The following is a 22,764-nucleotide window of genomic DNA, read 5'->3' on the forward strand; positions in this document are numbered from 1 at the left end:
TTCTAAATTCTAATTAATATACACCAAGACCAAGCTATTCAAATTCATGACTGATAATTATAGATTTCAAAATAGACTCCTGTTTATTTATAACCACAAAATTACCTCAAAATTTTCTCCCAAGATTTATAATGTTACCAACACATATCAACAAAACATATTTAAAAGAAAAAATACATTAAATACCAAACAGTTTTTCACCTGTAATTCTTTTCTTTTTGAGTAAGAGGGGGGTGTTTGTCTAAAACCAGCTTATAAGTTCTAAAATCAAATTGACCTGTTTGTTATAATTTTTTTGTGGCTTATAATACTCTAACAAAGTATATTACCACATTACCCTATTTAATTTAAATTCTATCATATAACCTAATTTATATTTCAAACAACCACTTTTATCTATTCATATAAATTTTTATAAAATATTGTCCATAAATTATTTGTTATTAATTCTAAATTATATTAATTATAATAAGATCGAAATATATTAAAATATTATAGTAAAAAATTGAGTTAAGATAATTTATTATTTGATAAAATAATATGTACCATTTTTAGTTATTTTATAATAAAATGTACTTATCAGTCACTTATAAATACTAATCAAACACGTAACTGTTTAAATTTTAAATGTTTAAACTCAAATTACCTTATAAGCACTAACTTATAAACTAATTTTGTAAGCTCGGCTAAACAGGTTCTTATTGTGTTATAATCTAATTAGGATTATATAGAGAATTAATCCTCTACAAGGATTGCTATTTGTTTAGGATAATATTTAGTATTTTTTTTTTTCCTAATTATTGGGCATGTGTCGAAAATTAATCGGAATGTGATTGATCTCAAACAATTAAGTCTCAAGCGCCTCAAGGGTATTCATAAAAGATTAAAAACCTCCTTACAAATAATAGGGTTAATTTACAAATTATCATTAATATGTTATTATATTTACGTTAAACTAGCTTCATAAAAAAAAAAAAAAAATAATAATAATAATAATTAATATTAAACCTCAAAAGAAAAAACCATAATTAACCTACATATAATATATATCATAGCTACAATTGTGCTCAATTTTGGTTCACAAAGTTAAGAAGAGTAAACATGATGAATTACAATAAATCAAGACAAATAAACTTCTAAGGAAGCGTTCTTCATAGAATTGCAAACAGGACAACTATGAAGCCGCAACTCGCATTCTTTGCAGAGGCAGAGATGGCGGCATGGCAGTACTAGAACCGATACTTCACCACCTCCGCAACCCTTGCAAAATCTTTTGAACTCTTTCTTGTTCTTTTCTTTCCGATATTCTTTGCTTTCTGCAAGTTTTATCAATTGAGACTCGGCATCGTCATCTTCATCTTCTGTCTCTCCAAATCCTTCGATTGCTGGGTTAATATTTGCTGATTTATCATGATTATTATACAGAAGAAGCTGCACAAGACTCTGCCTTAAACTGAATACTGTGGATTCATAGTTCTTGGCCATGTTGAACCACATTTGATTTTCTTGAGTCATTTGTTTGATCTTCTCTTCTAAATCCGCATTCACTCTCTTCGCTTTCTCCAATTCTCTGTCTGTTTCTTCAAGCTTTCGCTGCACCCGTTGCTCCATTGTCCTCACCAGCGACCTCAATTGTATCTTTCGGCTCTCCTCCACCGCTTCTTGGAGCTTCTGATTCTGAATATGTGACAGATTTTTAATATTTATATATGTAAATGCTATAGAAAATGACAGAATATCAAGCTGACCTGAAGTTGAATAAATGCATCGAGTTGAAGATTTTGATCGCAGAAATAAGAATGGAGATCTGCATCAGGTTCAAAGAAGCCTGCAGGCATGGTGGTGATGCGCGAGAGTAGTGAGGATGATGTTAAATCACTTTCCGGTTCACTCAACACTTGATGTTGCAATTTCTGATATTCCTGCCACTGATTGCTCCTGCCATTTCACAAGTATAACAGTCATTATTTGTATAAACAAACCGGAAAATCATTACATTTAGAAGCACACTAGAGAGGAACCTGAAGGCAATTTGAGGAAGTTGAGAGTGCAAGGCCATTTGTGGTCTTAGAGAAGTGAACTAATAATTTTTCATCTTTTCGGATTTTTTCTGCTCTTTCACATGCCACATCAATACAAGTGAGAATGGTAAAGCTGCAGGAGCCCTAGTACATAGAGACCCCAACAGTAATTAACTAGCATGAATCTAACCCTATTCTGTTCATGTAGTTAGATAAATTAATTAATACATTCATCTTGGACTTTGATCATCATCAGATCAGGTAATTAATTATTTATTTTAAAGAGCGGTGGAGTATAATTAAGAAAGGTATGGGAATGACCAGAAAAGAATGAACAGAAAAAGCTATGGGAATGGCAATACATGAGTCAGCGATTAAAGAAGTTTAGCGGTTTGTTTAAGATTTTTGGGTATTTTACTCAAGAGGCTTACTTGACCGTTAACTTCAAGGTTTCGAAGAATTAGTTGAGGTATATGCAAGTTGGCCTAGACATCTTGGATATCAAAAATAATAATAATAAATAAATAAAGTTACATATTCACATAATTGTAAGGAGAGAAAGACTTTATTCACGAGGTTTTGGTCAAATATGGTCTAAACCGTGCGTTTTAAATACTGTGATTTATCTTTCTTGAATTTAACAAACATTTACATAATTGTTAATACCTTTCTCCTTTGATATTGTCCTAGTTTTAAGAGTCTAGATTCTATCCTCGACTTTCAATTTCTTCTAGATAATTATTACAATGAGGAGGTATATCCAAATTGAAAAATGCTACGATTACAACCTAAATTTATAGTTTTATCTTACAACCCTAACGTGTCAGTAGATTGACACTATCACATCAGCTCCCAACACCCAAGGCATTATGTGAAACAAATGGTTATTCCTTTAGAAGGAATAGTCGTTCCCTACAAAGAAACAACCGTTTCTTCATAAAGAATAATTATTCATTCATAAAAAATGTTTGTCCTTGAGAAACAACCATAGGGAACAATCTTGTTCCTCAAGGAACAACTATGGTTTTTCCTTGGAGAACAATATTATTCCTTGAGGAATAGTCGTTCCTTATATAAGGAATGACTGTTCGTTTCTTTGATCTAATCAAAATCATTTTATGCTTTAGATGTGGTGTTACTAACGTGACAATGTCAACTCAACTAGTTGTTAAAAAAGTTTGTAAGAATAGATTGTTAACATAACCAGGGCCGGCTTAAGGGGTAGGCAGGTGAGGCACCTGCCTAAGGCCCCAAAAAAATGGGGGCCCAAATTTTTTATAATTTTTTTTTTTTTTGAATATTTTACAAAAATGAAAATGGTTTATAATTTCTCATCTAAGTCAAGGGGTCCCCAAAAAAAAGCCATAAAAGCCCAAATTTATTATAAACTTTTTACATATGTTCCCACCCAAAGTTTAACAAAATAGCAAGTTTGTACCTCTAGTTTTATATATTCTAGTTTACACCTCGAAATGAACACATTGAATCTCTTTTAACAATGGAAGACTAAAATAGTCATTTACATATCTCAAATTACTCACCTCCAATTCAATCCCAAAGTTTGACATTCACATAAATCATCTCCAGCCCTCTTCTGCCGCTAGTGGTTTGGAGTTGATTTCGGTCAATTTTGGTTCTGGTCGATTTTCTCACCAAAATCAACCGAAATCATCATTTTATCATTTCCCAACCTAGATAGCTCTCGATTTGACTAATTTTTGATGAATCTCGCAACTCAACTCCACCACACGATAGCTATTTCCAGCCTTTTTGGCATGTACTTGACATTGTTGGCCTTCCCCGACACCACCATTTTCCTCCCCTCAGCCCTCTCACCAAAACTCTTATCATACCTTATCCGTTTACTCTGCTAATCGCCGGCCATCGATACCTTTTGGATCGTGACTTCTCAAGCCTTTTCTTATCAATCTTATTGGAAACCCATTTCACCACCCATCACTTCTCCAACATCTACTCTTCAAAACCCCCCACCAACCTAACCTTGTTAGCCTGCCGATTGTTGTTCACCTCTCCTAGTGATTTTTCATCTCAAAAGGCAACAAACAAAAAAAAAAAAAAACAAAAATTAATATATGCTTATGTATGGAGGCCTAAAGTAACTCTGTTTGGATCACAAATGTTCAGAGACGACCCTGAACATAACAACTCATCCAAATAGCACACAATAGTGACTAAACCCCAAGGGTAAATACAAACTTCATTGTAAGAATTATTTATCAATCTGGAGACAATGGAGTATTATATTTTTTTTTCCAAAAGATCTTAATGTATCAAGAACATACGTGCTTAACCAATAAATATATGTCACATCCGAATGAATGATCTAAACGTGTCGACACATAGGATAATAATGAACTATTTAAAATATGGAAATTTAAAGAAAGAGAGGAGTGGGTAAAGAGAAGTGAAGCAGTCACAACCATGACCATAATTAGGCATATCTTGAATAATACGTAGTTAGCAAGTTGGGTGATGATTTGTACAAATATAGCATGTGCTCTCTACCAGGCTCCCACTTCTGGTCCCTTCAGAAAAATTTATCTCTAACGTGGGTGAACGAATCTTGACTATCATAACTATCTTTGTAATATAGCAGTGAACTGAAAGATACCCACCAACCAAAAGTTCAAGTTCTCATAAAATATGGCACTGTTCCCGTCTTTTAATTCTTTGGGTATAGAGGATAAGGACATGGCTCTATATTACGTATTTCATGAACGATGATGCTGCCAGGCACATTATTGTTAAATTTGTAGAAATTCGTACTTTTATCTGACTTGTAGACAAAGGCAAATGAAGAAAAGGGTGAAAGCCAATGCCAATTTTTACCATTCATCTTCGACAATGCTTATCCGTAGCATTTGACCCCAATGTCAACCTACTGACAAACACAGCTAGAATCAATAAGAAGTTCATCTTATTTGTCATGTGTAATGGATGTGTAGATCTTTAATCAATTAATCGCTTAGGCCTTAATATGAAACACATATAACAACGTCAATGCGTGTGTGCAGCGTCTATTATGTCGAAAATTCATCTTTTATGAGGGTTATAATGCTTATATAAATTATTTTACCCCCTTTTCTTATAATTAATCTTCATTGATCCTGTTCTCCTTGAGTACAAGCAAAGAAATACTGTTAATGTGGATATTTTGTGTGGTCAATGTTTTAAATGTTGTTTGTGATTGTCGAAAATTTCAGACTGGTTTCAACACATGAACATACAAAGCTGCTAAAAACGACATTTACAATTTATTTTATCTCATGCTTTTAAAACAATATGTTTTGCATATTTCAACACACTTCCAAGCCTGAAAGATCAACATTATCAATATCAAAAGGAGTTCTACCATTGAGACTTCATTGGCCAGACGCAGCATTTCTGCTTGCAAATTATGATTCTGACCCTCAAGACCCCATGCATAAACCTTGCCTTGCTTTAAGAATCATTCTTTAATTTCCCAATGTTTTCATCCTAGAGCATCAAATTCAAATGGACCGCTCAAATAAAACACAATGTTGCTTTTAAATCTTATGTGCACCTAAAACGTCAAGGAGATGCAAAAAACTATAAACGAATACAATCACGTATAAATAATAAATGTAGGATTTTTCAAATTCAAATTCTCAAGTGGGTTTATGAGTAATTATTATAGCAAAATATTAATTTTTTTTTTTTTCTCATTTTCAAGAGGGCAGTGCCACATTTCAAGAACGACACAAGCTGCCTCTAATGAGGCAGCGGTGTGTTGTGTGGTGTGTTTCTGAGTCTCCTACTGAAATTTTTCTCTTTTGTTAACTTACACAATAATGTACTCACACTGCTTGGCCTACTTCATACTAAAATGAAGAAATACATTGGTGTTTATTCTTACACGACTCAGTAGTCAGTAGTCCCATTAGCACCGTCACAGATTCATTGTAACAGCAGACAAAAGAGGCAAGGGCCCAAAGTTGGTGAATGAAGATGAAGAAGAGTCTTTCTATTCATTTGATAAAGGGAAGAGCTTTACCTTGGGGGAGCCTTTTAGCTGACAATATCTATTATCTATGTTATCTCATAAAAGAGAGAAACGGACCCCAAGACTTTTTGTAATTTGGGTCTGGTGGTACATAGATGTTTGAAAAAAACTTGAACTGACTGATGAATCTTCACAATCTGTGATGGCTGTGGAGCCCTAGCTTTACAATTTTGATTTCATCAATCAGCTGCTTCCATAGACAGCATCAATAATCTTTTGCATTGTATAAACATTTGCAAAGATAATTGCATACCCTTGAGCCCAGGGCCAGTGTGTAAATCCGCAGTGTAAGTACTGGATATACCCCCTCATTTAGCAGAGGTTGAAGGAGAAATAGGATAATTAGAGGACAAAATTTTGGGCTTTCATTAACCTCTGTTGCCTTAACATTTTTTTTATGACGGATTCGAAATAATTTGTGCACACTTGACTAATTCCTAAGACCAGAACGTTACAAATCAATGTTCTAAGTTAATCATAACTAGAAGTAGATAGTTCTAAGATGTTGAACCCAAAAACTTAATTAAAAATAACATTTTTATGTCAAGCTAACCCTTTGGGTTGATTGCATTAACAATCGTCAGGCTCACCTTTGGGGTGATTGCATTAAAATGTGCTTCAGCTGATTTTCTTATGAAACAAACTCCATCAGGCTGACTTTAGGAGGATCTTGTGCAATTTTTAACTTATACCAACAATTTTTTTTTTTTTTTTTTTTTTTACAAACATCATATTTTGTGTGGATCACTAAAAGATAACACCAATCTTTATATGAGAAATTGATTAAAATTGTATTTTAACAATCCACGTCTCGCTGTATATGTATTTTTTTAAGATTAAGGGATCGCAGTAACGTACACAGTACTGATGGAAGAGATAAGGAGCGGTAGTGTATAGCATCAATTAAACAACATTAAAAGGTGGATGTGGCGTAATAATTGAGGGCACGTGCATGAGCATGAAAGCTTTACATAAAAACACTAATTGGAAGCAAACAACATTAGAGGATATATAGATTCAAGTTATTTCATAATTTGTTGTAGAGATACAATAGCAAACAGAATAACCATAAAAGCAGACAATCATTGGGGCAATAGCATCTAGTCTTTAGCTATAGCCTCTGCTAGAAACATACACATATATATCACCACATAATAAAATTTTAACAATTAATATGATTAAAGAATCATGCATCTTAATAAGATCATAACAGGAATGCAAAATTCTTAAACATCTCTGTCTCTCTTGCATTCAGGCGCATTGTGGGAATCTGAACGGTCAGCGCAAGTTGTAGATGGTGACATCTTTTGCGCACCAATAGAGCCTTCTGTACTGTAAGAGTCAAGATCCTGAAACTCCTTCTGATCCCACCAACGCTGCCCTGAGTGGCGCAAATTTGGTCCACACTGAGCGGCCTCACACCCATCAACATGGAAAATTTATATGAAGCAATGAATGGAGCTTTGGACACAACAGTTTCTCCAGCCCTCCCTTGTGGCCAATCATCGGCATTTCATAAACTTGAGTGATTCATTGGTTGATTTAAGGGAAAACGAACCCCAAATCTTTGCAGTTTTTGAAGCTCTATATGGGAGGTCATCCACAACGAACCGTTTGTTTAGGCAATCAACACATCAGCAAATCGGTCGTATTGATAAATTACGTATCAAAGTTTATGTGACAGTGGAAGTTGTAATGGAATCAACCAAATGTCATCTTTGTTAGAAGTAATGCTCCACAGCTACGCTGCCCAATATTTAAACAGGCGTTCAATTTATCATGATTTGTCTACCCAACTTCAGCTTTAACGGTTAGAATAGGTACAGTGTGACATTAAATAGCCAACACATAGGGAGAAATGTTCACAAAAGATTTGTTTTTCAAAATTTTCATGTGTCATAGTAGGAAAACACATAGTTTCACGACTATCAAAATAACGGGTTATTACCTTATTTTAAATTAAGAGAAAAAAAAAATACACACATTTCTTTTGTATCATAAAAGAATACCTTTATTGCTCAAATGAACGTTTTTAAAGTATGTCAGACACATATCAAATTTGTTTTTTTTTTTTTTTTCTCTTGTGACAGACTAATGATGGAATAATGAGAAACGGAGAGTTGAAAAATTACCACAATCTGATACATATTCCAGAGAACCAGGTAGGAGTGGTAACCTTTGGTTGGGTCAAACCAAAGGTAAACCTTGGTTCTCTGTTACCCGACCCCGTGAAACTTTGCTGCAAAATGTATGCTGGGCGGTTCTGTTCCAAGAACTCAAAACTATTTCATCATGCTCTGAGTTTTGAGAGAAAGCTGCAATTGATGATACACAACACAAGATAAAAAACATAAATGCTTGTTTTAAAAGAAGATAAATAAAACAAAACAAACACACATAAAAGACAGTAACAGTTCCTGAGATCCCAGGAACCAGTTTGATTGCATACTGAAGTGACAAACAAGTAAGATCCTGTGGATTGGAAGGCAGTACCTTATTTCCAAGTCACATTTTCAAATGTTAAATAACATTAATCAACAAGGCTTCATGAAATGAAAATTACAAATGAAGATACCAGTGTATTTGTCAAGGAGAAGCTGAATTCAGAGCGCCATTGAAGTACTTAATGTGATCCAAAGCCCAAGTGGGCGCGTAGTTTCTGCCAAGGGACATCCACAGGCCTTTGGGGAGCTCCCATTGTTGCTGACACCATAAAGAGATGCCCAGAAGCAGAATCCAAAGAGGAAGCATTTTTTGCAGAAACACAAAGCATTTGAATAGTTTAGTTCAGAAGAGAAAAAGTAGTAGCAAAGAAAGAAAGTTGATTTTGCAGGGTCAGAGCTACAGTATAGAGAGAGAGAGAGAAGAAACAGAGTGATGAGGAAAAGTGTAGGAGGAGGGGGCTTAAGTAGTGTTAAATTTAATCTGAATCCATTTGGGGGTGTGGATGCAAAGTAAATTAAGGGGTCTAGACCATGTAATATTGGTTAGAAAAAATACAGTATAAAACGCTCATTTCTGATCTTTCTACAATTGTATTAGTCTACACCCGTTTAGATTTTAAGAATCATCACCTTCTAGGTTGTCACAAGCCCTGAAAAGAGGGAGTGCTCGCTCGTGTAATTCTTGACTTTGGAGCCAAATCTGAACTAACCCAAATTAGTAATCCAAGTTTATGCTGAAAAAGTAGGGGCGACGTAGAGTCCGGCTGCGCCAATTGGTAAGGTCATGGCAGATCCGTAGCCATTCAGGCCGACACCACGGCATGTGGTGTGAGCAGCATGCGACTATCAAGTGGTGGTGCGGCCAAATGACGAAAAGCTAGAGGTCATCCACGTGTCCAATCCTACTAAGCGAGGAGGATCGCGCGAGGTGTGAATACAGGACGTAAAAGAAGATTTGCACGGAACCTGACCCTTTTTACAGATTCAGTAATAATTACCTCAATGGTATCCCACTATAAATAGAGCGCTTTCTCTCTGTGTGGGATTCGCTCATTACCTTGATTAGCTATCTCTTCTATATATATATATAATATATATTATAATATATAATATATATATATATTATTATATATATATATATATATATCTCAGATTTGTCTTCTCATCAGCTCGCTAAGCCGCGACTGATCCTTTAATTATCAATACAATATCAGTGGACGTAGGATTTACTTGGTCAGCATCCAAACCACTTTAAACTTTGTCTTGCCATTATTTACATCCTCCAATCTCCCATTCACTTGTGTTGTGCGTCAGCTCAGCATTTCACACGTGCTGGTAATTGGTGTCAAAATCACGCAACACACAATAACCCTAATCCCAATTAAATCAAGTTGTGTTCAAATCAGTTTTATATATGGTCACACGCTTAACATAAACTTTAAATAAATTATAAATCAATTGGGTTTGTATATCCAACTATGGAACATAAATTGCGCCGTTCAAAAGTCACCATTTAAGGGGTATTTCGTATTTTTACACCATACCCTTAAGATTTTTTTATTTTTATTTACCGTAATTATAATGGTGCTCCATTGTGGTTCTCCAAGAAGATGAGGGGGCATGATCTTAAACTTAGAGGGTGTTTAAAATTACTAAAAATGAGGGACTCAAGAGTCTTAATAATAAACAAAAAATTAAAAATTAAAGTGGTAAATTCATTCATGTGCCTAAATCTGTGGCGGTGGTGTGGGTTGAATTATGAAATTTTATCTTTATTTTCTTTTGTTTGAAAACTTTTTTGGGTTAGGGTTTGATTGAATCGAGGAGCAGAAAAAGAATAATATGATTGAAAACATGTTGAAATTTTTATGGACATTGAAATATGGAACAGAGACGGCAATATACTGACCCATTTCCACTATGTCCAATTTTTTTATCAGTTTTATTTCTCTCTCCCCTTACACTTTTGGCTTTTTCTCTTTGGCTCTGCCTTCTTCTCTTGCATCTCCCATAAATTATCATCTTTTTGTTACCATTTTTTTTTTTCTCTTTTCACTTCTTCAAACTTTCAAAATTTTGTTATTGGTTATATGTTGCTAAAATTTTAAACTAAAGGATGGATTAAACAGATAAATCTAGGTCAGATTCACCTATTTAAGTATAGAATTTGAGATATAATTTTAATATTTGAGACTTGCTCAACTAAAACAAGTGATTGGTAAATCATGAATTAGGGTATAAACGAGTTGAGTTGAGTAAAATTTTGGATTCATTAAACTCGACGCGCTTGTTACAATTTCAAGCTCGTGTCCGAGTAAGATTTCGTAACTTATTCAATCTCATAGGTTAATAATATATTTTTTTTTTCTAACCTTATTTTAAAATAAAACATCAGTCTTGATCTTTTTGTATGTCCAAAACCTTTCCCAAATATAAAAAAGACATAAACAAAAGACCCCACACGTAAAAGAGTGAAAATTTGATGGTGTAATAATTATGAAGTTTTACTACTACAAAGTACGAAATCTAAGGTGGGGACGCAGACGCTATCATATCAAGCCTTCAACCATTGTTTGGGAATTCGAGATTTTTGCTGTAAATCAGGAGTTAAACACCGATGAAACCGCTACAATTATTGTATTAGTTGGTAAACCCTCCTTTATTTTCATTTTGACTATCTTATTACTTGGTCGAGCTTTGATGTTGATAGTCACCACATGATTGATTTTACCACTATAAATATCTAATGTTGGTTTATATTATATATAATTTAATCCAAATACATTTCAAAATTGAATAAAACTAAAAAAAACATTTACCCTTTTCGATATCCAAGCAACATATATAGTATTTTTATATATACATCTTTTTACTCAACTTATACACGATAAATGATTGTAACAATTCAAAATTATAACATAAACATATTGATCAATTGATATATAATTCCAAATAACGTTAAATACATTGATTACAAAGAATAATAAATTATTTTCTAAATAGAAAATTGGATTACAGCTCAATTAAAATATGATTATTTTTATAATACAAGTGGAGGACATTCTCCAAAATCCCATAAGTATATTCCTCCTAGAAAATACAAATTTTACGTTCTCTACTTTAATCTTAATTAAATAAATTATTTCTGGTTATTGCTACAGTAATTATGGTCCGTTCAAACTCCAATACTGAAAACGAAAATAACAAAAAATTTGTTAAGGGATAGAAGAGATTTGGCTAAAATCAGATGGATTTCAAAGTAGACCTTTTTTTTTTTTTTTTTGAATTAAAACATGATTAGTAAACATAAATCATGTATGTACATACCAACATTTAATTAACTTACTATAGAAATGATATGACATATCTTGCATATGTTAATTTTATAAAATATTCCTGAACATTGAGAAAAGTACAACAATAGCCCTTGGCTTTGGTTAGGCTAACAAGGTTCAGACAGAAAATGAACCTAAATAATTTTAAAAGAGCTCAAAAGATTCGCAGACCGCGTGTTTGAAGGAAGAAAAGATTTGAGAAATAGGGTTTGGAGAGCTGTTAAGAGCATCACTAATTAGAATTTAACAAGCAATCAAAGATAAGGTGGTATTAGTTGTCAAAACTCAAACCACTTTAAAGAGATATTTTATATTAATCCTATCTCATTTTAAGATAAAGATTAAGAAGTGATCCCTACGTGTCAAGGTAACTTGCAAAAACACTCATTACATTAACTTTAAAAGTATAAATGGACACCTCTCTTTATAAAAGAGGAGACTGGACACAAACGAGTGTTTCAATCATTATTTTTTCTCGGTAAATGAAGCATTTTTCTATTTTTGTATGTCTTACAGATAATACCAAAAAATAGTCAGAAAATAATAAAATAATAGTGAATGTATGATTCACTTTAAGCATCCGAATCACTATAAAAATTTTTTTTGTCAATCTATTATTTATGTTTCTACAAATATATATAATTTCTATATCATAATCAACTCTTATAATCATTCACGTGTAATTTTTAAAACTTTTTTAAACACTTTATACGTGTCAATCTTGATATCAAAATCACATATCAACAAGACGGAAAGCATATTATTATAATTATATTTGACAGAAATAGAAAAGATTTATTAATACATACATAAAACAACTCATTAAAATCAATGGCTCCACTCCACATGGGCTCTTCATGTGGCTTCACCACATGCATACATATGCTTTCCACTCATGCCACTCACTTCTTCTTCTTCTTCATCTGCTCCATGGCAGTCTGCACTCTGCAGAATCAGGAATCAACCAGAAAATAGGAGTTGGATTTAGCATTCAGTGAGGGTTTGACATGTTTATACTGTAGGAATATGATATAATATATATCTGATAACACCAATTGATAAGTGTAATTGGTTTGGTGGGCGTGGCGTGGTGTCCTCCAGCTATATCCAAGCTGCGAAGTTGGTTGTTGGAAGATATAGATGGCAACCCTCCTTTAAAAAACATCTGTGCATGTATAAGAACTCTGTCAAATTAATCAACGCTGTTCTTTGGATAGAATTGGTCCCTCATCCATCTCGCCTCATTTATTACTTTTTGTTCTTTCTCTTACAATTAATTTAAACTCTGAGACAGAAGAACTTTAATTTAATATTAGGTACGAAGGGATATCATCTAAATCGATATGGATAATGAATTAAAAAAAGAAAAAAAAAATTGTAATTTAATAAATTAACGTGACATATAAACCTCCATTTTATGATATATGCATGCCTGAAACTAAACTAACAAAGCACATGATATATGAAACATAGCTTAATAATGTTATTATTATAAGTTATCTATTTAAATAAATTTATTTATATTTGATGTTAGTTTGATTACCCGAAATGTGTGTAGTTGACTTGCTAACAGTAACAATATATTTATTTTTGAAAGCAAAGTCATTTCATTAAAAAATTTCCCATATTATTCTTAAATATTAAATGAACTAAAAAAGAAGCAACCAAGAATGGTGGAATGCAAAGAGTCATTTGTCCACTTCTTTACAGAGATGTCTCCTGAACCAGATGTCTTCTTCTAATAGAATACAACCTCCATGGAAGTATGCCTAACTTTTAATACTTTCACTTAATAAACTAGTAATTAAGAATTAATAATTAAGTCAATTCTTGTCAATGCCACTCAGCCATCTTAATTGAATCTTGTAAAGTTTGCAATCATCATGTGGTTAGTTTTATGTCAAACCCAATTGACAATATTAGTGGCAAAGTTAAACTTAAAAGAGAAAGACTTTCTGGCCAACCATTAAGGCAAAAACATGTGCCATTAATGGGAATTATTTAGGGTAAATTAAGCTATCATATGGCCTGTTTCCCCAAATAGGTATTTTGATTTTTGAAATATTTGATAGGCAGTTGAGAAAATTAATTGGGTTTAGTTGAATTGGGACATCTGGTTGGCAAATAGCTAGCTAACAAAATTACACAGAGTCTTAGCTGTCTTTTTAAATAATGCAAATGGAGCCAACCCATAACAGTGAAGATTCAAGCCATGTTCCGTGTATATAATTGCAACTTCAGAAGTTTGCTGCATATTGGGAGTTGGGACATCTTGTTTTGGGATGATTATGGCCAATCAAAGCCTTTCAGCAAATGTTTTTGTCTTGGCTCTAACAACACTCCAAATTCAACTTCTTCTCTTTACAGAGGCATCATCATCACCACCAGCTTTTCTGGAAGAAGATGACAACGCTATTGATTTTGATTTATTTACAGGCCCTCTCATTTTGTGAAAATAATTATTTACTTGAAGAAGAGATTAACTCTACCAAAATTTAATCATTCTGTCATATTGATATAACATCGCATCAGTGAAACTAACAGATAAGAAGCTGGATAAAGTAAATTTCTCCATAAATAGTAAGCTTATTTAAACTACTAGATTGATGGAGATGTATCAGAAAGAGATATGAATCCATAAATTTAATGTTTTTTTAGCCATATAAATAAAACATGTGGGAACCCATTATTATTTCACTGCATTATTTATTGCTTCCTCATTCTCTTGATCATGCTTATATACCTAATCAAAATCATACACATATTATAGAGACCTAATAATTTAATTATGAAATATCATAGAGAAGAAATAGTTATACGGGACAATCAATTAGAGCTCTTAAATGAGGGTCAAAATTTAATCATATTTTCATCATAATTCAACATGCCTCTTTTGAAATTCATAGAGCAAGAATGGTTGGGCCAAATGGTTAGCGTTGTTGGGCCCAAACCTATAAGCTTCAGAGAATCCATTCAACCTGTTTCTTATTTGAAGTAGTGAACCTCAGCCCATTTTATTCAAAATTGGACCTACTTTGTTTTGCAGGTCCTATGACAAAACAACTTTCTTTTTTTTTTTTTTTTTTTGTTGAGAGTGATTTTCAATCCCCCATCTAATTAATTTTCACCTCTACGGCTAACTACACCTCTTCTGTAATTTAAAAAATTCTCTTTAAACTCCATTTAATACCAAAAATAATCCTTTTAGCTTAATTACGTTTATTTTCTCAAATTTCAAACTTAATTAGGTTTTTCTTTTGACACATTTTTTCTCCCAATTTCCTAATTTCAACTTCATTTCTTTTTGTCAGAATCATATTTATTCCGTTAAGTTTTCCATAATATTAGTATTATGTTTTCATCAATCAAACACATATTTAAAATAAAACAAAAGGTTTCAATAATTATCAATCTTATCAACACAGTTTCCAAACCCATTGCTCATATTATATTTTCGTCAATCAAACAACTATTAAGCAGAGGGAAGTTAGAGCTTTTATTAAGGAGAGAAGAGACTTTCCTTATGTTCTCCATTAGGGACTTGTGTTGTCGGTCCTAATATTAGTCGCATTTTTTATGGTATTTTTAGGGATTGGAATTGGATCTTTAATGTTGCTCATGGCTTTAGGGGTTGTAGAGTTGTTGTTGGTTGGGATCTGCTGACTTATAGCATTGATGTTGTAGGAATGACTGATCAAGTTTTTCACTACAAGATTCGAGAAATTAGTGGTGATAATTGGTTTTATGCATCGTTTGTGTATGTTGAAAATGACATCTTGGGTAGGAGAGAGCTTTGGGATAATCTGAGGCAACATAACTCTAGGATTGGGGAAAATGTTTGGCTTGTTCTGGGGGATTTTAACACCATGCTGTTTCCAAGTGAGACTTTGGGGGGGTATTAATTTTGTAACGGCAGATATGTTTGATTTCAAAGATTGTATTGAGATTGAAGTTGAAGATATTAGCTATTCAGATATTATGTATACCTGGAATGGTAAATTGCATGGGGACAACATAGTTTTAAAAAAGATTGACTAGGTAATGGGTAATGGGCTATTAGTTTCTAGATTCCCCTAAGAAAGTTCATTCTTTTGGCCTCCTGGGATAAGTTTACAAGCCCTTCTATTACGTCTTTCCCTCAGCTCTCGGTTGGTAAGCCCTGACTTTTTAAATTCCTTAACTACCTTGCCTTTAAGAAGGAGTTCCCTGGTATTGTTTCTAAGGTGTGGGAGAGAGAGGTTTATGGGGTCCTTATGTTTTCTATTGTTAATAAACTTAAAGCTATCAAACCCGTTTTGAGAGATCTTAACTAAAAGCAGGGTAATTTGAGTAAGCGAGTTGAGATCCTTGGGAGTGAGGTCAAGATGATCCAGGGTGCTCTTGATCAAGACCCTAGTAATGCTGAGCTTCGTGGCCATGAGGTTGTTTTTTCAAGAGCTTTTAAAATTGCGCTTCTTGATGAGAAGAGATTTTTGAAGCAGAAATCAAAAGTTCTTTGGTTAAGTGTGGGAGAGCAGAATTCGGCATTCTTTCACAAGTCTCTTCGATCCAATCAGAATACTCGTCGTATTAATGGTATTATGTCAAATTCTGGAGGTGTTTTGGAGTCTTGGGACATGGGGAGTGCTTTCATGTTATTCTACAAGCAATTGCTAGGTACGACTCCTCCTGTCTCTTGTATTGAGGGGTGGCCAGACTTATTTGATAGGTAGGTTTTAGATTCTAATTACTCAAGAATGGTTAGGCTAATCACCGATGAGGAGGTTAGAAGTGTTATCTTTTCTATAGGGGGATGAAAAAGCTCTGGGCCTGGATGGCTATTCCGCTAAATTCTAAATTTTTTAAGGTAGCTTGGAATTTAGTGGGCAAAGGTGTTTGTTTTGTTGTGATTGATTTCTTTAGAAGTGGGAGGACGCTCAAGGAAGTCAATGCCAGTATCATTGCCCTGGTTCCTAAAATGGAAGTCCCGTCTCTTGTGAGTGACTTTCGGCCTATCTCCTGCTATAATGTGTTGTATAAGTATATCTCCAAAATTGTGGCAAACCGGATTAAAGATTGTCTTGAGGATATTATTGATTAGACGTAGTGAGCCTTTATCCCAGGAAGAAGAATTAGTGACAATATTAAGCTTACCTAAGAGATTTTTCAAAATTATCACAAAGATACTGAGGATGCTCGTTGTGCATTCAAGGTGGATATCCAAAAAGCTTACGATAGTGTTGACTAGGAGTTTCTCATGGAAACCATTAAGCTGTTTCAGGTTCCCTAGCCTAATGATTCATTGGATACGGGAATGTGTGACTACAACATCCTTCTTAGTGTTGATTGATGGTGAGCTCCATGGTTTTTTCCTTGATAAAAGGGGCTTTAGACAATGAGACCCCGTATCCCCTTATCTCTTTACCCTTGTTATGCAAGTCTTATGCTTGATCATTAATAGGAAGATCAGGGAGAACAAAGGGTTTAAGTTCCATTTTAGATGTAAAAATCAAAGGATAAGCCATTTATGCTTCGCGGATGTCCTCTTCTTGTTTTGTCATAGGGACTATTTCTCTGCTAAGGTCCATAGGGATGTTTTGACGGAGTTTGCTCTTGCATCAGGCCTACATCCAAATCCTTTGAAAAGTGAGCTTTTCTATGGTCAGGTAACGAGCTTATGAATGGCAAGGTTAAAGTGGCTTGAAAAGACTTATGCAGCCTTAAAACTGGCAGGGGATTAGGCATTCACCCCTTGAAGTCTTGGAATATTGCTTTTATGACTTACCACCTTTGGAATGTCATCACAAGTAGGGACTCTCTCTGGGTGAAATGAATTCACTCGTTTAGATTGCATGGAAAGAGTTTTTGGGGTCTCAAAATCCCTTAGGATGCTAGCTGGGGATGGAGGAAACTTCTTAATATGAGGGATAAAGTTTGAAAACACAGTGTTTATGTTTTAGGCAATGGTGAGTTGACTTCTTTATGGCATGACTCTTGGCATCTGTTAGGTCCTCTTTATGAATTTATCTCAACCAGATTAGTGTATGAGTCGAGAATAGGCCAAGGATCCATGGTGAGCAAGATTTTATCGAATAGTCAATGGACATGGCCGGATGTTATTAGAGAGCGATTCCCTCAAGTTATCAATCAAGCCTTTTGCATTCCTTCCTCTAGTAATAGGGATATGGTGGTCTCGAAGACCTTGGAAGGTAAATCGGTTAAGTTCTCGATCAATCAAGCTTGGTATGATCTTTTGCCGTCCTCATCCATTGTTTCTTGGTACCAGCTTATTTGGTTTAGCCAGAGTATTCCTCGCTACTCGTTTATCATGTGGTTAGCCATTAAGGGTAAATTACTCACACAAGACCGGATGAGTGCTTGGGATGATCCAATGAGTTTAAATTGTGTCTTGTGTAATGGCCTTTTGGACTCATACAACCATCTCTTTTTTGAATGCCTTTTCTCCTCTTTTGTTTGGTAGATGGTGCAAGCCAAGGATAACTTTCGAGTTCCAGTAGGAGCGTAGGATAATGTAATATCCTGGTGCGCTAGTAATTTCAAGGGGAAAGGGGTTAGATCAATCATTAATCACCTTCTTCTTGCAACTATCGTGTAAGGGATTTGGCAGGAAAGAAATCAAAGATTGTTTAAAAATGTTAGGAAGAATTATCATTGGGTTGTGAATTGAATTCTTAGTGTTGTGAGGCTTAAGCTTATTAGCCTTTGATTTAAGGATTTGGTTAGAGTCCGTAGAGTGTTTGAGGAATGAGACATTCCTAGTTGCTATATTGATGATGGTGGTGATGGAAATGGATACGGTTGATTTGGGTTAGGTCCTTAAGTGTGGGGTTTTTGGGAGTGAAAGCAAGGATTGGTTGGGGTGCTTTTTAGGGGACATGGTTTTCAATGTGGTGTGGGGAAAATGCTTGTAAATTCTCTCTTTCTTTGCTTTGTTTTGTGCTATGTGAATTTTGCGTTAGATTACAAAAGCTTTTGTCCAAGTTTTTGGAGGTGGACTGTCAGCTTGAACCATTTGCTTGGTGTTGCTGGCTCTTTGTGTTTGGTTGTTGCAAGATGGAGCATTTGTTTTCATTTTTTTAGCTGCGAAGATGTGATGTTTGTGTGAAGGATTTTGCTTGATTGCCTCTCTGGTGTTTTTTGTCCTCGAAATAGGTTTTCTTGTAAAGAATTGTTTATCCTAGTTGCTTTTGTTTTCTTTTGTTTTCGATTCTTCTTGTTCTTTTCAAGGGTCGATTCAATTAGGGGTTCCCCCGTTTAGTTGTTATTCTTTATTATTTATAAAATTACCAATTACCCAAAAAAAGAAAAAAAGATTAAATGTTAAATTAAAACAAAAATATAAAATAGAGTATTAAGTGCATTTAGAAATTATAATGTTATTTCTAGTAATTTAAATTAAGGTTAAATTTGTCAAAACAAAAAATAAATTTAAAAATGGGCGGTGAAGACTGAATATCAATTAGGTGGGGGCTAAAATACTTTCCTTTATTGTTTCTCCTTTTGGAATAATATCTTTTAAAAGATTACTGGGAATCTTTTAAAAAATGTGTTTGGTTAGTTGGTAGGTATGCTATATTAATATGTTTGGTTAGGGGGAATAAACTGATGGGTATGTTATTTAAATTATTAAATTGCCCTCTTTTTAAATATTAATATAATATTATTTTTATTATTAATTTTTGAATAATTTATTTTAACCCCCAATATTTCAGATTTAGCTCAAACACCCCGCTTATATAAAACTCTAATTTATGACAAAATCACCCCACCCCTGCCGCCGCCTGCTGCCATCGCAAACCACCGCCGGAAGTAGCCGTAAGTAGCTCACCGTGACCGCGAGGCTTCGATATGGCCGTTTCTGGCCATATTGATGGCCAAAAACGGTTGATGGCCAGAAACGGCCATATCAAGCCAGATATGGTCGAAAATAGCCAGATCTATTATAGCTATTAGCGGCCAAATCTATTCCGGGCCATTTTCGGCCATTAATATGGCTAGAAACGGCCATATCGAAGCCTCCCAGTGACTCTCGGTCATTTTTAAGGACTCTGATGACTTTTCGACAGCGGTCCATGATGGTTGGCCCGCTGTCGACGGTGGTGGCTAGGTGGTGGTGGTGGTCTGTAATTTATTTTAAATATAAGGGCATTATTATCCAAAAACTTAATTGAACAAGGGTAAAATTGAAATGATATATTAATGTAAATTGATTTTAAAACAGGGGCATTATTGTCCAAAATTTGTATTAATAAGGGATAAAATTGTAACAAAAATAAGATTACATTAATAATCTTACAATACCTAAGAAAATGGAGGTAATCAGATTACCTTCAATATTACCAACAGTAACAACTATTGGTAATGCAAGATTATTGGAATCTTATATTACTTGACAACTAAACATGGTAATTAAGTAATATAAGATGACATAACCCTAGTAATATTAAATTATCTCAAACAAAACGGTCCCCTCAAGGTAATATAAGATTCCAGTAATCTAACATTCTCTGAACCAAACGCACTCCTAAGAGCGTTCCTATTGTTGGATTGATTTCGCTAAATCCAAACCAAGCCAAATATTTTTGGATTTGAAAAATAAAGTAAAATCAATGAGTATCTATTAGATTTTTAATCCTAACTAAACCAATTGGTTTAAATTTATACAAAGGATTTTTTTTTTTTTGGTGTAATACTAATATTAAAAATCGTTTAAACATTTTATTTTTCAATACAATTGATTTTTCTTATTAAAAATTTATCAAGATATGGGCATATAAGAGGCTCAGTCATGATAAATTTATTTAAAAAGCTATTATATATATATATATATATATATAAGTAATACTACACATACATCATTTTTATATAACATTTCCTATACAACATTATGTGGCAAGATATGATTGGTTAATTTAAAGTTAAAATTAATCTTTCAGTCAATCACATCTTGCCACCTAATGTTGTATGAGAAATGTTGTATGGAAATGATGTATGTGTAATATTATTCTCTCTCTCTCATAATATAGAATATTATATATCTATATATATTATATATATATATTATATTTAATAAAAAATTAATAATTCAATATAATTTTATTAATAAACAAAATCATGTTTGATGTCGTAATCCTCAAGAAATTCCACTGACATTATATCACATAAATCTGTAAAATTTTATAATACACCTTTCTTATTGTTAGTTTTAAAGTCTGACTCTCAAGGAATTCTAAACCATATGAATCTATGCATAGCACAACTCTTACAATAAGTTACTTTGATGTTAGAAGCAATTAAAATGAAATTACAGAAATAGAAGTCCATCTCACTTATCAAACTTAATCTAATTCGGTCTGTTACAGTATCTACTCATATTCATACAACTCATTGGTGACAAAGATGAAGACTGATTAACACCAGCCGCAGGTAGATGAAACCGAGCAATATTTTGAAACCAAAATATGCATAGCCTCGGCATCTATCATTCTATCAGTTATATTAATCGCCGCTGGCACAACCCTTACAACCGCAATGGACACACTCTATAACCTTCTCCTCCCGAAGATTCTTGGTACTCGACACACAGGTTGTTTGGAAGTTGTGATCGCGTGGCTGCATGCATCTTAAGCAACACAAGCGTTCATACCCGGCTGCAATTCGGAAAATATATCTTAAATATCAGAAACTACAAAACTATTCTAATATTTCCAAGTTAAACAAGGAAAATGGGGAACTTCTTAATGAGCAAAAGGAAATAATTTTGTGTATCATTTCCTTGATCTTTCGACAAGTCAATATTGTAATAATAAAAAACCATATAAGTTGAATAATTCTATTTTCAGACATTATACATTTATCACAACTTAAATTGAACAAAAAGACTTTCCAATAGCTCATTCATATTACCCAAGCAAGCTCGTTCAGAGATTTAAAGATATAACTATATGGTCCAACTCATGAAGAACCAAACAGATGAGCAGAAGGAAAAATAGTTTGTGTATCATTTCCTTGATCTTTTGAAATATCATAATAATAAAAGTAAAACGTATATAATTGAATAAAATTTCAGACATATATGTTTATCACAACTTAAATTGAACAATAATCCTTTCCATAGTTCATTCATATTACCCAAGCGAGCCTGTTCAGAGATTTAAAGATATAAACTATATGGTCTGACTCTGAAGAACCGACAAACACACCTTCACAGTTTAAGATAGAGATATGAACAAACCTTCTTCCATTTAGCATAAGATTACGGTCAGCGTAGCCTTGGTCCAAACAGAACTCATAAAGCTCCTTAGATATTCCTTCCTTCGGTGATAAAGGTCAAAACATAGCGGCTCTTCTGATGTGCTATTTTAATATAGGCCATACGTCTCACATTTCTCTTGCCATCATGTGTATCATTCTCCGCTGTCCAAAACATAAACATATCAATTTTATTTTCACAAGTTCAGAAAATGAAAAATTAGATAATACTATTATGGAGCGCCTCAGTATCTAAAATTTTATAGCAACCATTGTTATAGAAATTATTGCAAAAACACAGATGCAATGGAATTTAAGTTATCTCGAAAGAATGTAGATAATTTCTCTTAAAAAGGAAACAAAAACCTTCTCTCATCTTGGCTTGTAATTCCACGAAGTGTAGGCTCAATTAATTCCCACCCCTCCGGATACTGGACACGGTAGTCTTAACCTTTGGCATTCTTAACCTGCAACACAACCCACAAACCAGAATGAACAAATATCCAATCACATGCGTTTCTCCCACAATCTGTTAATATGATTCAAGAAATTCTATTAAAGACAGCGAGGTTTAATATATTTGGTAAGGAAATAAAAAAACATTAGTTTTCACTTTGGAAATCAGCATTCTTATCTCCATGTTTGCACAACAAAATAACAAAGGAATA

At 33.7% G+C, this 22,764-nt stretch overlaps 1 protein-coding gene and 2 pseudogenes across 1 annotated transcript; all 3 read right to left on the minus strand.

Annotated features, from left to right (window-relative positions):
* Window positions 1-1,119: 1,119 nt before the first annotated feature.
* LOC116131907 (probable BOI-related E3 ubiquitin-protein ligase 2) lies at window positions 1,120-2,129 on the minus strand. The gene is made up of 3 exons (XM_031417562.1): window positions 2,022-2,129; window positions 1,749-1,938; window positions 1,120-1,677 (listed from the first exon to the last, which is right to left on the minus strand). Exons 1-3 carry the CDS (start codon window positions 2,057-2,059, stop codon window positions 1,120-1,122), a joined length of 786 nt encoding a protein of 261 aa, XP_031273422.1. The 5' UTR covers window positions 2,060-2,129.
* Window positions 2,130-7,292: 5,163 nt separating this feature from the next.
* On the minus strand, window positions 7,293-8,839 carry LOC116131909 (annotated as a pseudogene).
* A 12,346-nt stretch (window positions 8,840-21,185) lies between these two features.
* Window positions 21,186-22,556, minus strand: LOC116131858 (annotated as a pseudogene).
* Window positions 22,557-22,764: the final 208 nt, after the last annotated feature.

The sequence above is a fragment of the Pistacia vera genome, unplaced genomic scaffold (genome assembly GCF_008641045.1).
Source record: "Pistacia vera cultivar Batoury unplaced genomic scaffold, PisVer_v2 Contig246, whole genome shotgun sequence".
Lineage (NCBI taxonomy): Eukaryota > Viridiplantae > Streptophyta > Magnoliopsida > Sapindales > Anacardiaceae > Pistacia > Pistacia vera.

Bases quoted from the DNA above. Each gene is read 5' to 3' on its own strand.
- LOC116131907 (XM_031417562.1), bottom strand. From the start codon at position 2,059: ATGGCCTTGCACTCTCAACTTCCTCAAATTGCCTTCAG. The intron at 1,939-2,021 runs GTTCCTCTCTAG...GTGAAATGGCAG, and splicing joins CTTCCTCAAATTGCCTTCAG to GAGCAATCAGTGGCAGGAAT. The intron at 1,678-1,748 runs GTCAGCTTGATA...TCACATATTCAG, and splicing joins ATGCATTTATTCAACTTCAG to AATCAGAAGCTCCAAGAAGC.